The 15320-nt window shown below is 39.6% G+C and overlaps 1 protein-coding gene across 1 annotated transcript in view; it reads left to right on the top strand.

Moving 5' to 3' along the window:
- The window catches only part of LOC124794850 (RNA polymerase II-associated protein 1), a 204511-nt gene that overhangs the window by 150726 nt on the left and 38465 nt on the right, over positions 1-15320 (top strand). Inside the window, exon 19 of the mRNA XM_047258515.1 lies at positions 13343-13504. Coding sequence (XP_047114471.1) covers positions 13343-13504 — 162 coding nt within the window. The remainder of the gene's footprint in view (positions 1-13342; positions 13505-15320) is intronic.

The raw sequence follows: 15320 nt of genomic DNA, 5'->3' as shown, positions 1-15320 counted from the left end.
GGAGCAAATTGAGTGTTATGACACATGCAATCAAAACGAACACTGTAGTGATTAAAATAAAGAGCCAGTTTCAGTGCTGCTTATTTGTCATGATGGGCGTACTAACTTTGGCCCTTAGTAAGGGACCACGAAAGTCTGTATCATTGTTCAAGGTAAAGACCAAAATCACTTTGAGTACTAACATACAAGAGGGTGTACTCCAGACCATTAAAATATTATTTTAGGGCATATTCAGTCATCCGTGCTTATATCCAAATCTCACACATTGATACAAGTAGTCATACAGTTTTAATTATCACCTCAAAAAAATTAAATTACATAATTAATCTTTTTGTTTGTTATCAGGTGGATGCCTGCAGTCATGCTACACATTAAAATCCCTCCTCCACAGTAGCACAGCATGCTGCTAGAGAAGGCAACCAAAATGGGACAGCCCATTGACAAAGTAGAGCTTGACTGTGCCATAATGTTTCGGCTTCTCTGGCAATGTGCTGTGATACAGGTATTTCAATGTGTACCATAACTGCAGACATCCACCTGCTGACAAACAAAAAGATTAATTAAATCAGTTTATGTTTTTGAGGTGACAAATTAAACCTGTGTGACTACCAAAAATAGGTCTAATGAGGGAAACTCCTCATTGCACCACCCTCAGATTTAGTGGTCAGTTGGCCCATTGGACAGCCCGTCAAAAACTAAACACAGATGAAATATGAAAAGGAGAAAAGAAGAAAAACAGAAACAGTGAACATTACAAATTTAACATTTGCAATACTGAGCGACATTAACAAGATCTGGGTCACGGTGTTACACTGCACAGGGGGAGATCCAGGTTCAAATCTACCTTGTGCCCAACAGTTTTTTCACAAAATTACGAACTGTCCATTCGGTCATTGACGTGTCTGCTGTATTCAAATTTATGGATGTGTTGTGGCACTATATCCGTTTGCAACAGCAACATGTAACAAAGGGACCTCCAGATGTACATACCTCCTGTTTCTTCCACATAGGTACCACATGTTATGCCTCTTGCATTCCGTTTTAGAAGCTTTGGCTCTTGAATTCCACCATTGTAACATATTTCAGACCTGTTTACCTGTTGTTTTCATTTCTGTGAGAGATCTGTGCGGCATCTCGACTACTCTTACCATTCATCACAGAATATGAGTCACTTGATAAGAATATACTACTGTTGCAAGTAAATGTAATGAGTAGTGTGAGCAGGTTAGATGCCACATAGACCTCTCGCAGAAATGAAAACAATAAATAAACAGGTGTGAACTATGCTACAACAGTGGAATTCAAGAGTAAAAACTTCTAAAACGGAACGCAAGGGGCATAACGTGTCTGGAAGTCCCTTCTTTACATGTTGCTGTTGCAAACAGACTTATGTCACAACACGGACACAAATTTAAATACAGCGAACAGACACACTGATGGCTGGGTGGACAGTTTGTAATTTTGTGAAAAAAAAAAAAGTGTTAGGCATGAGGTAGACTTGAACCCGGATCTGCCTCTTCGCAGTTAACACTATGACCAATTGACCATGACCCAAGTCTCGTTAATGTTGCTCAATACTACACGTATTCAATTTGTAACATTAACTTTTTCTATTTTTCTCCTTTTTCCACAGTTCAGTACAGCTTCTTCCTGTTTTCATGTTCGATTTGTGTTCAGTGTTTGATGGCCTATCCAAAAGGCCAACTGACCACTAAATCTGGGGGGGAGGGGGGGGGGGGGGTTGCGATGGGGAGTTTCCCTTGTAAGAAGGGGGACAACTTTGGTTGCTATGATGTTTCTAACAATTGTTCTCTTGGGGGACACTAACCAAACGAATTCACCATCTACGATGCAGAGCTACATGTTTTCTTTAGAGTACTGGACCTGCACTATAAAATGCTTCATCTGTTCTGACACACTATGAGCATGACAAGTCATACACTGTACATACTGCTGGATTCCACCTACTTTTTGTGCAACAGCAACCCAATACACCATGATGGTTAGCAACCCAATACACCATGATGGTTAAGCTGTATGGATCTACGGTGATAGACAGATGGCCACTTATAACAAAACATCACTGCTGTACCAATATTACCTTCAGAATTAACAGGAATAATCTCAAGGAATCTAACTGCTGCTATTATTTATTCTGTCTTCTGGCTTTCTTGGCGGTTGTAACAGGTAATGCAGAATAGATATACCTCAAACCAGTTATTTACTGGCGCTGAGCCAGCTGTTAATACTATTACTATTCACTACTTTTTTGTTTCATAATGTTAAGCTGGCAATGCTAACCCTCACTTTCCCAGTAAAATAAACTTACTTGTGTAAACCTTCTGGAAACTGAAAATAGTGTATTTGACTGAATTTTGCAGAAGTAAACTATTACAAAAACTTTCAATTATGCACAGTAAAACTGATTTTGGAGTTAGAAAATTCTAACCTAGGAGATAGCTGTACTATCAGCTAGGCTGGTTGTGAACTTTTTAAAAAAATCATAGTACCTTCAGTCACAAACTGAACATTTACCTAGCACATTTTTCAGATATTCGAGCTCATTTTTTAAAAATATTTATATCTCAATATTAATCCATTGATATTTGTAAGTACATTTGCAACACAAGATGTTCCTCCAACTAAAATTTGTAAATGAAACTTCATGGTGGATAAAAACTGTCCTGGACCAGAACTCAAACCTGGAAGCTTCCCATGAAAGACAAGATTCCAAATTCAAGTAGCAATCTGAGGCACAGTTTTAATCTGCCTGGAAGTTTCATAACAATGCACACTCTACTACAGAGTGGAAGATTTATTTTGAGTATTTATGGCTGAGTGGTTCTAGGCACTTCAGCCAGGAGCCGCGTGACCGCTACGGTCGCAGGTTCGAATCCTGCCTCGGGCATGGATGTGTGTGATGTCCTTAGGTTAGTTAGGTTTAAGTAGTTCTAAGTTCTAGGGGACTGATGACCTCAGAAGTTAAGTCCCATAGTGCTCAGAGCCATTTTTTTAACTTGTGGCATAGTGCTCTGAGTTCCTAAATTGAAATAAAATTTTCGTTTAATCCACAAACACCCTTTGCCTTGATAATTCCATACAAAGGAATAATAAAAGAAAGAAAATGCCTTTTTGTATTGAAGGTGCTGTGATCTGTGTACTTGGTTCTCATTTCAAAGCTACACAACTCTTTCTCCAAATGAAATGTCTCAGATCCTAGGCTATACTTTACCGCAACACCATTAAAATGCATCTTCTCTCTGAAGCAGCAATCGGTATTGTAATTGTCAACTGTCGAAGCTGCGTTGGTAAAGTACCAGAACTTCAAGCGCTGATAGAAAGCACCGAAGCTGAAATCGTTATAGGCCCAGAAAGCTGGCTTAAGCCAGAGATAAATTCTGCCGAAATTTTTACAAAGGTACAGACGGTGTTTAGAAAGGATAGATTGCATGCAACCGGCGGTGGAGTGTTCGTCGCTGTTAGTAGTAGTTTATCCTGTAGTGAAGTAGAAGTGGATAGTTCCTGTGAATTATTATGGGTGGAGGTTACACTCAACAACCGAACTAGGTTAATAATTGGCTCCTTTTACCGACCTCCCGACTCAGCAGCATTAGTGGCAGAACAACTGAGAGAAAATTTGGAATACATTTCACATAAATTTTCTCAGCATGTTATAGTCTTAGGTGGAGATTTCAATTTACCAGATATAGACTGGGACACTCAGATGTTTAGGACGGGTGGTAGGGACAGAGCATCGAGTGACATTATACTGGGTGCACTATCCGAAAATTACCTCGAGCAATTAAACAGAGAACCGACTCGTGGAGATAACATCTTGGACCTACTGATAACAAACAGACCCGAACTTTTCGACTCTGTAAGTGCAGAACAGGGAATCAGTGATCATAAGGCCGTTGCAGCATCCCTGAATATGGAAGTTAATAGGAATATAAAAAAAGGGAGGAAGGTTTATCTGTTTAGCAAGAGTAATAGAAGGCAGATTTCAGACTACCTAACAGATCAAAACGAAAATTTCTGTTCCGACACTGACAATGTTGAGTGTTTATGGAAAAAGTTCAAGGCAATCGTAAAATGCGTTTTAGACAGGTACGTGCCGAGTAAAACTGTGAGGGACGGGAAAAACCCACCGTGGTACAACAACAAAGTTAGGAAACTACTGCGAAAGCAAAGAGAGCTCCACTCGAAGTTTAAACGCAGCCAAAACCTCTCAGACAAACAGAAGCTAAACGATGTCAAAGTTAGCGTAAGGAGGGCTATGCGTGAAGCGTTCAGTGAATTCGAAAGTAAAATTCTGTGTACCGACTTGACAGAAAATCCTAGGAAGTTCTGGTCTTACGTTAAATCAGTAAGTGGCTCGAAACAGCATATCCAGACACTACGGGATGCTGATGGCATTGAAACAGAGGATGACACGCGTAAAGCTGAAATACTAAACACCTTTTTCCAAAGCTGTTTCACAGAGGAAGACCGCACTGCAGTTCCTTCTCTAAATCCTCGCACAAACGAAAAAATGGCTGACATCGAAATAAGTGTCCAAGGAATAGAAAAGCAACTGGAATCACTCAATAGAGGAAAGTCCACTGGACCTGACGGGATACCAATTCGATTCTACACAGAGTACGCGAAAGAACTTGCCCCCCTCCTAACAGCCGTGTACCGCAAGTCTCTAGAGGAACGGAGGGTTCCAAATGATTGGAAAAGAGCACTGATAGTCCCAGTCTTCAAGAAGGGTCGTCGAGCAGATGCGCAAAACTATAGACCTATATCTCTGACGTCGATCTGTTGTAGAATTTTAGAACATGTTTTTTGCTCGAGTATCATGTCGTTTTTGGAAACCCAGAATCTACTATGTAGGAATCAACATGGATTCCGGAAACAGCGATCGTGTGAGACCCAACTCGCTTTATTTGTTCATGAGACCCAGAAAATATTAGATACAGGCTCCCAGGTAGATGCTATTTTTCTTGACTTCCGGAAGGCGTTCGATACAGTTCCGCACTGTCGCCTGATAAACAAAGTAAGAGCCTACGGAATATCAGACCAGCTGTGTGGCTGGATTGAAGAGTTTTTAGCAAACAGAACACAGCACGTTGTTATCAATGGAGAGACGTCTACAGACGTTAAAGTAACCTCTGGCGTGCCACAGGGGAGTGTTATGGGATCATTGCTTTTCACAATATATGTAAATGACCTAGTAGATAGTGTCGGAAGTTCCATGCGGCTTTTCGCGGATGATGCTGTAGTATACAGAGAAGTTGCAGCATTAGAAAATTGTAGCGAAATGCAGGAAGATCTGCAGCGGATAGGCACTTGGTGCAGGGAGTGGCAACTGACCCTTAACATAGACAAATGTAATGTATTGCGAATACGTAGAAAGAAGGATCCTTTATTGTATGATTATATGATAGCGGAACAAACACTGGTAGCAGTTACTTCTGTAAAATATCTGGGAGTATGCGTGCGGAACGATTTGAAGTGGAATGATCATATAAAATTAATTGTTGGTAAGGCGGGTACCAGGTTGAGATTCATTGGGAGAGTGCTTAGAAAATGTAGTCCATCAACAAAGGAGGTGGCTTACAAAACACTCGTTCGACCTATACTTGAGTATTGCTCATCAGTGTGGGATCCGTACCAGATCGGTCTGACGGAGGAGATAGAGAGGATCCAAAGAAGAGCGGCGCGTTTCGTCACAGGGTTATTTGGTAACCGTGATAGCGTTACGGAGATGTTTAATAAACTCAAGTGGCAGACTCTGCAAGAGAGGCGCTCTGCATCGCGGTGTAGCTTGCTCGCCAGGTTTCGAGAGGGTGCGTTTCTGGATGAGGTATCGAATATATTGCTTCCCCCTACTTATACCTTCCGAGGAGATCACGAATGTAAAATTAGAGAGATTAGAGCGTGCACGGAGGCTTTCAGACAGTCGTTCTTCCCGCGAACCATACGCGACTGGAACAGGAAAGGGAGGTAATGACAGTGGCATGTAAAGTGCCCTCCGCCACACACCGTTGGGTGGCTTGCGGAGTATAAATGTAGATGTAGATGTAGAAATGAGCATCTGTCCTGGCCAATAGACAAAAGCCAACTCATAGTTTCATTATACAAGAAAAGGAACTGTGCTTGTTTTTCCTTTACATTGTGGCATATGCATGTACAGCACTCTTTTAGTGGCCAGTTGTATTATTAGGATTCTCTAGAGCTCCCAGATTGGCGTAACTGTGTGGCTGACCCAGTATCACAGTCCTCATCTTCACTGCTCCAGAGCCTGTCATGATATGTTCTCTCATGTGCAGCTCTGTTCTCAGTATTATGCTTTATGCAACACAAGATAACCAAATAATGATGTATGATGTGAATGGTAAACATTGCCTAAGCTTTATGCATTGTAGCTCATGTAACCCAAAATAACCAAAGACTGACATATTTATTTAAACACTAAACATTACCCAAGTTTTGTGCATAATTTTTTTAATGTTGACTATGGCTGGAGCAAACAAAACACAGGAGGGAGCCTTACAAACCATAAAAAGTGAAAATGACATTTTACAATACCCAACAGAGAATATAATGTAATCCTACATAAATTTATATAATTGTTTGAAGTCTATAAATTTACAAAATTTCCATGTACATAAGTGCAGTGCAACGGATGATGACCAGATGCTGCCAAAATGTGTCATGCTAATAATATAAAGAGTTAAAAAGGTATCAATACTATTTCATGTGTGCCATGACATAAATATGCATGCATAGAAAAGCTTGTATCATCGCTGACTGTACTTTCTTAACAGTCAAAATACATTTATTTTAGCAGTTAATAGTCGGTGGAATGATATAAACATCTGAATGTGTTAAGTGATGATGATGTGCTTATTATAGTTCTCTGTGTGACAGACAAATAAATTTTTGGCTAAAAAGTAAGTAAATACACTAATGAAATGTTTTAAATACATAACTCTCTTCAGGTGCACACTAAAATAAATGCATCTTTCTATCCAAGATTAAATTCAGCAAATAAACTTCACCATACTTCAGACTAGTGTAATATACTGTACATGTAATTTTAGTGCACCTAAAGATGGCAGCATGCTGTTGAAACGTGTCACTGTAATAAATAGTGTGTAGTAAAACATGGCCAAAGCCATAGAAATTATTTCATATACTAATGTTGTCAATTTAGAACTCCTTCCTGTGCCTGTAGTAGCTCATGAAAGGAGGTAACATTCTGGAGGCTACCAGGGCATAAGAGAATAAAGGCAATTAATAAACAACTGCAGCGCTCAAGGAGGCTTGAAACAGCTCCACTGTGGCTCATCACTTGGTTCCCGTGTATATGTAATGCCCTTGTTGATGTGTGGGGTCATGGTCCACTGGAAAAATTGTTTACTAGAATTGAGTAATAACAGGCTGTAGTCAGTGAAATTAACTGCCTTGCCATAGTGTACTTCTTACAGATATTGGATCAAGCTGAACTGCTTCTCAGCCCTCTTCAGATTACACATTTGCAGCTGTATCTTGACAGGAGAACACACACATGTGGTGCTTGTGGCTTACTGGTATCAACACCTGAACGCCACATTCTGAAAGAGTGCACATAAGAAGGCAGCTCATGATGTAGAAGGGGTGTAAATTCTATTTGGTGACAGCACTAAAAATGAGAAGTATTATGTGATGTTTTATATGATAGTAAAATGTAGAACTGTAGGAACACATTCAGAAATATTGAACCTGCAATTTATTGTCGTAGATAGGTTCAAGAAACACATGCTGATTTTTGAAAAAAGCTTTTGACAGTATTGACTGGAAAATACATTTTCAAGTTCTGAAGTTACCAGATATAAAGTGCACGGAATGAAAGGCTATCTACAACTCGACAGAAACCAGACTGCAGTTATAAGAGTTCAAGGACTTGAAAGGGAGGCCTGTTGTTAGGAGGTGTGGGGAAAGTTTTCAGTCTGTCCTCCACATACATATAGCAACCAGCCAGAGAAACCAGTGAGGTACTCGAAAAAGGAATTACAGTTCAAGGAGAACAAATAGAAACACAGCACATTCATTGCCCACAGCACATGCACGGAAAGCCTCTTTTGCGGCTCCGAGCAGGGGGCACCAGGAGCGCTGCTTTTTTCAGCTGCGGGCGTCTTCCCACACAGGCATATTGCCTGCTTCCAGCCTCATAAATTTCGATACCACCACACGATTATCATTAGTCACACCTTGCAGCAGTGACAGCAGTAGCTACCACCATCTGATGATGTCGAGCAGTTGCATCGATGAAATATTGTGTGATTTACACAATACGGTCTGACAGCAAACTCAGGAAATGTATTTGCAAAATGTTAAAGTTTGCCAAAAACCTTGAAATTCTGTCAGCTACAGAAAAGTGCTGAGAAGATGAGAAATGTGACATTAAAATGAGTGGTTGAGTTTCACTATTTCAGTAGCAAAATAACTGAAGCTAAGAGGGTGTAAAAACCCGGCCTACAACAGCAAGAAACACATTTTTGAAAAAGGTAAATGTGTTAACAATGAATATAAATTTTAGTACTAAGAAGTATTTCTGTGAGAGTAGCCTGATACGGAAGTGAAACATGGATAATAAACAGTGCAGAGAAAATAATAATAGAAGATTTTAAATGTGATGCTACAGAACAATGCTCAAGATTCAATGGATAGATTGAGCTGCTAATGAAGATCTAGTGCACTGAATTGGGGAGAAAAGAACTTCATGGCGCAACAAGACTAAAAGAAGGAATAGATTGATAGAACTCTTCCTGGGGTATGAAGGAGTAGTAAAATTAGTAATGGAGGAATGTACGGATGCAAAAAGTGTGGAGAGAGGCTAGGGCCTGAGCAAAGCAAGTAGATTCAAATTGAGGTAGGTTGCAGCAGTTAAGCAGAGATGAAGAAATGAAGAAACATGCACAAGATAGACTAGTGTGAAGAGCTGCATCAATCTGAACTACAGACTTCAACAACATGATGCTTGATATGTTATACAGTGTTGGAAGTTTGAGGGAATGAAAGAAACTGGAGATAATTTCCAACAGTCAAACTCTAATAATAAGTTTTTTATGTCTAGTTAAATTCTGATTTTTCTTTTGGATATGTAGTTTTTTGTGTGTGATTGTGTATGGGTGCTAATGACAATGCTGTTGCAGCCCTAACTAAAACAGCAACAGTGGCAACTGCTAATCAACCACCATCAGTACTCCCCTTACCTCTCGGTGTCACTTGGGTAGAATTACTTCTTGAAGTATTAGATAATAACAGCAGCTGAATAGAAGGAGCAGAGCCTGTTCTTCTCTTAACTTATATGTGGTAAACACTGTCCAACAAAAAAAAAAAAAAAGTAAATATTCGACAAGAAATGGTTAGATGTCCACGTAACTTCATTTGCATACATAAGTTGGTTGGTTGGTTTAAAAAAGGGGGGGGGGTTATGCATAGATAAGTTCACTCTTGTGTCCAAGTTCACTTAATAATAATAATTAAAAAAAAAGATAGGTTCCTCCTTGAGAAAACATATTTTTTCTTCTTTTCTGCCCAGTTACGGTATCATCGTTTTTTCTTTCTTTTTTTGGCCCCTTACCAGCCATTTTCTCATGGCTTCCCTTGTATATGCATTCAACCAATATATTGACCACATCTATGCCTGCCCCCCGCACCCTTTGTGTCCCCATCCCCTCCTCTTCCTTTTCCAACTGCCCACTACCCCTGTACACATGCCACCTGCCTCAAGCATCTCCCCCTCCACCCCTCTCTCTGTCTATTTCCTGCTCTCAGTCACTCTGTCCATCCCCTCCTCTATCCATCTCAACCTGTCCCCAGCCATGCTTGTTGGCACTATCCGTACATATAGAAATCAGTCTTTTAGTAAAGTATTCACAAATTTGAAAACAGAAAAAAATTGCATATGCATTTTTAACGTGTTTTGATTTCTGTGGTTTTCTGTATTATTATTTATAGTGAAAATCTGTGACTGGGAGGAGCGGTAGACTGTTATGGTTAACATTTATTCTGTGTGTGTGTGTGTGTGTGTGTGTGTGTGTGTGTGTGTGTGTGTGTGTGTGTGTGTGTGTGTGCGTGTGCGTTTGTGTGAGTGAGTGAGTGAGTGAGTGAGTGAGTGAGAGAGAGAGAGAGAGAGAGAGAGAGACATTCAGACAGAAAAAAATAATGTTAACCACAACTCTCTAACATTTCCACTTGTAAATTCGTAATGTAAATAATAATTTTTCTGTATTAAGTTCTCTGTGGTTGCAGATTGTAAAAGAAAAACAGCTATAATGCAAAGTACAGAAAACCACAGAGTCAATATTTGTTAACAAGGTGTATCAAATTTTTTTCTGTTTTCAAATTTTTAAATACCCTAATTGAAAACTGTATTTGTCTATGTATAAAAGGTAACTTTTCTGGTTATTTAATAGAAAAAAAAGAAAAAAAATAACACCATTGATGATGTAATTTCAGCAAAATGTATCCGGGGAGAAAATAAGAAAATTGGTGTTTGCTCAAGGCGGAACCTGTCAAAATTTAAATCTATTTGCATTACTGTTGTTTATGTTTAGTGGTGTTACAAGCTGATAAGGCATATCAAGGGTATGAAGAGAATCAGATGAGCGATCACTTGAAGGAGACGGAGATATCGGGTATTCACGTGAGGCAGTGTTATCACCGTCTGTTAGAGTTTGAAGAGGGCCTCTTTGTGTGTTTCCGTTTGGCCAGCTGGTCAAATTGTGCAGCATCTAGATTTGTGGGGCATTAAGATTTGACAGTGGCCCAATATGAGGAGTGTGAGGACAGACATAATCATCAACGGGGTTATGGTCTGTCACCTGTGATCACCACAAGGAAGGATTCACTATATTGTGCGTCAAGCACCCCTTCACATTTGCATTGGCCATCCGAGAACAAGGAATGTACTTCCTACAACATTCCGTGTCATCCTGCTCTGTTGGTGGGAGACTAGCAGCAGCAGGACAAGTTAATAGACTACAGTTAACGATACGACATAAACAGGCACATTTGGAGTAGTGCCATGACCAAACAGAATGGACTGCTGATGAATGGTGGCACATAGTGCTCAGCAATGAATTGCGGTACTGCGCTGGAGTGGATGACGGCTGTCTGTGAATATTGTGGCATCCTGGCGAGTGATGGATATTGCAGCATCCTGTGAAGTGATCCCATTTTTGAAAAGGAACAGTGATTTTACGCCTGGTGCCATGATGTGGGGAGCTATCGGGTACAACTACAGGGCTCAGCTGCTAGTGATTGAGGGAACTCTAATGGCACAACAGTACTTCATGGACATCCTGCGTTCTTGTGTGTTGACCCTCATGCGACAGTGTCTTGGTGCCATGTTTCAACAGGACAATGCTTGTCCACAATGGGCTTGTGATTCCGTGAACTTCAGCATGATGTTAAAGTACTCCTGTGGCCATCAAGATCCCCAGAATTGTCTGTAATAGAACATGTGTGTCACCAGATTAGTGTCATCTCCATTTCAGTGCCAGTATCCACGATAACAAGGACCGGTTACAACAGTTGTGGGACATCTTGCCTCAGGAGAGAATACAACAGCTTTATGACACCCTTCCCAACCCAACCAGTGATTGCACCCAGGCCAGATAAGTGGGCTCGTACTGCCAAATTCTTTATAAATCTGATTCATTATTGTAATCACTGACATAACATTACGTACCCTCTCAACCTGTGAAGTTTCATTTCATTTCCTTGTCTGTTTCTGGGAGCTTCACTTTTTTTAGGGCAGTGTATAAAATAATTTACAAGGAATTAGCACAATTATCAGTTTAAGTAGGTTAGTCCCAGTAAAAATTTGTTGTTAGTACACTTTGCGGAAGCAGCCACAAGTCATTGCTTCAGCTTGTTAATGTACAACTTGACTCATTCATGATGGGATGACAGAACACGATGTGTGAGTGAGTAATCCCCTCCCCCCCTCCCTCCCATTCTCCCCCCTTCCTCTTCAAAGTGGTAGTCCATTGCCAACATAACCTAACCAATAAATAAGACAATTTCAATGCCATTCATGACCCCAATCGTACAACTCAGGTGTCATTTGTATACACATGCCCCAGAAGCAAGACATCTCCCACACACTCTCAGATATCGACTATATTCTAAAGTGCTGTAATATTGCTGACCTGGGATCCCTCGTAATATTTCTTTTGTCTTGTTGTAATGTTGAACAATATGTGCTTGGAACAGACCAAGATGACTCTGTTGATGTTTAGATTTGTGTCAATGCCTATTTAATTTCAAAAGTGCATTAATGATTATCATCATACTTGAATAAAAATTTATGTTAACTATTCCAGCGATTTAAATATATCAGCCTCACTTCATGGAACATCACTCATTGAAAACTTAATGAATGTTTCATACATTTGAACTAGACATAACTGTGAAATTGTTTACATGTTTGGATAAAAGATAGCAATACTGGTTTTTAAAGGGTTTGCAATTTAAAATGTGGATTATTATATGATAACAATTTCTAGTAGTAATATTTCCTGAATTACAATATTCAGAAAAATACAAAATGTCATTTGCTTAGCAAATACATTTGCTTTTGAAAAGAGATGTGTCAAACTGAAAACAAACTATTATTATGAAGGTGAGACTTTCAAATGCATGTGGTTTCTTGGAATTTTAAATTTTGAATAATTCCTTAAATAAAATATTTCTACACAAAATATTTATACCATTGCTGTCAGCCAAGTCCAAATTACATTCCAGGTAAAAAGATTTTAAAAATATAGATTTTTAACAGAATCTTGATGTTTGCCATACATACTACATATGTACAATGGGTACATAATAGTATTTATAATGTGAGTGGTAAAAGAACAAGTGGAGCTGTTCCACTAGCTATGTTTCACTGTCACAGACATTTCCTATCTGATTACATGCAGAATCACATATGGAAACACATTGTTGAGTAGTTTAGGAACTATGCTGCAATACAGTGCAAAATTCTGTTGTGGGTATGTCAAATAATCAGTTATCAAAGTGCCTGAATGACAGTCTGAAATTTCTGAAATTTCTATGTCTGAAATTTCTATTAACATTATATTTTTATGTATCCACATCTAATCTTCCTGATCCTTTATGAGTTTATCATTCTATTAACTTAACATTTTGACATGTTAACAGAATCTTCTGTCGGTTCTTGGTAGAACAACACCAGCAAACTGGTGCTTTTCATTTATTAACATTTTGAACTCACGTAATGTGAAATTGTATTTTCCTAATTGAAATTTTATATTAATATTGTTATATTGTTTCTATATTGCAGTCTAGAGAGCATATACCATTGCTATGAGGAAGCCTTTGGGATTGTGTCAGTAACTGAGGACATACTGAATGTTATGAGTTTAACATCAAATGGAGAACGATCACTTTCTGATGACTGGATGTACGCTCCAATAATCAGACTGAATGAATCAGGATCAAGTGGGTATGTCAGATACTAATACTGAACATGCAGTACTTAAGAAAAGAAATTAACTGTTTAACTTAGTGCAGTGTTGTTTGTTGTGAAATTGCCTATCTTCTATCTTGCTCATAGCTTTTTCGTTTCATTATCACTCTTGTTTCTTACCCTTTGTATTTCATGTAAAATGTGACTGGATCACTATTACACTTTCAGATACTTGTGAATTAGACTTGTTTAGTACTCTTTATTATATTTAATGTTATATCATTTTGATCCAAATGTAGGTGAAATGAACATGATTCATGTTACAAATGATTTATCCCATCAGTGCCAACAGTTTGAATTAACATGATACATTCTATTCTCCTTTATGTTCTATTGAAGCTTTGTGCCAGTGATACATCTTCATGAAATGAAATTACATATATTGAGTTTAGCATACTGTGTCTGGTGAACATAGCCAAGATATCCTTATTGAATATTATCTGATTGTCGTTGGACCTCTTTCTGAGAAGCAGTAAGTTGTTGTGTTCCAGTAATGATTCCAGTTGTATTTCAATGATCTGTTCCAGAGTTTTACTGCTGCAGATGTGTAGTGAAATTGACCTCCTTGCCTGAGTGTGACAGGGCTATTTTCCCTATTTCGGTATGGGCACAGTGATTTGTGCTGCCACATCACTGTAGGTACCCTCTAGGCCACATTTCATTGATGGTGCATAACAGATATAACACCATTGCTGGCAAATGTTAAATTGTTAAGTAACAAGTGTGTCAGTCTTGTGGTGATGTCAGAGGTTTGCTTGATTGCCAATTGAAGTTCCCTCATAGTAATGGGGAGCATAGATAGTTAACCTAAAGTGTGAGATCAGATGAAATTGCTTGTTGCTTGATTGTGTCCACAAAATCTTCTCTGTCTCATATGCCATGACAGTTGAAGGGATTGGTGGTATAAAGTGCTAGCCCACAAGAATATATATTTTATATTTAAAAACAAAGATGATGTGACTTACCATACGAAAGCGCTGGCAGGTCGATAGAAACACAAACAGACACATACATACACACAAAATTCAAGCTTTCGCAACAAACTGTTGCCTCATCAGGAAAGAGGGAAGGAGAGGGAAAGACGAAAGGAAGTGGGTTTTAAGGGAGAGGGTAAGGAGTCATTCCAATCCCGGGAGCGGAAAGACTTACCTTAGGGGGAAAAAAGGACGGGTATACACTCGCGCGCGCACACACACACACACACACACACACACACACACACACACACACACACACACACACACACATCCATCAACACATATGCAGACACAAGCAGACATATTTAAAGACAAAGAGTTTGGGCAGAGATGTCAGTCGAAGCGGAAGTGCAGAGGCAAAGATGATGTTGAGTGACAGGTGAGGTATGAGTGGCGGCAACTTGAAATTAGCGGAGATTGAGGCCTGGTGGGTAACGGGAAGAGAGGATATATTGAAGAGCAAGTTCCCATCTCCGGAGTTCGGATAGGCTGGTGTTGGTGGGAAGTATCGAGATAACCCGGACGGTGTAACACTGTGCCAAGATGTGCTGGCCATGCACCAAGGCATGTTTAGCCACAGGGTGATCCTCATTACCAACAAACACTGTCTGCCTGTGTCCATTCATGCGAATGGACAGTTTGTTGCTGGTCATTCCCACATAGAATGCAATCCTTACCCAATGTGTTACCCCCGGAAACCATCCTTGTAACCATTGATGCCACTTCCTTATACACAAATATTTCGCACGTCCAGGGCCTCGCTGCAATGGAGCATTTCCTTTCACGCCGATCACCTGCGACCCTACCTAAAACCT

The sequence above is a fragment of the Schistocerca piceifrons genome, chromosome 4 (assembly GCF_021461385.2).
Source record: "Schistocerca piceifrons isolate TAMUIC-IGC-003096 chromosome 4, iqSchPice1.1, whole genome shotgun sequence".
Classification (NCBI taxonomy): domain Eukaryota; kingdom Metazoa; phylum Arthropoda; class Insecta; order Orthoptera; family Acrididae; genus Schistocerca; species Schistocerca piceifrons.
Note: the sequence above shows the minus strand (reverse complement) of the source record. Positions and strands in the feature narration are given on the sequence as shown.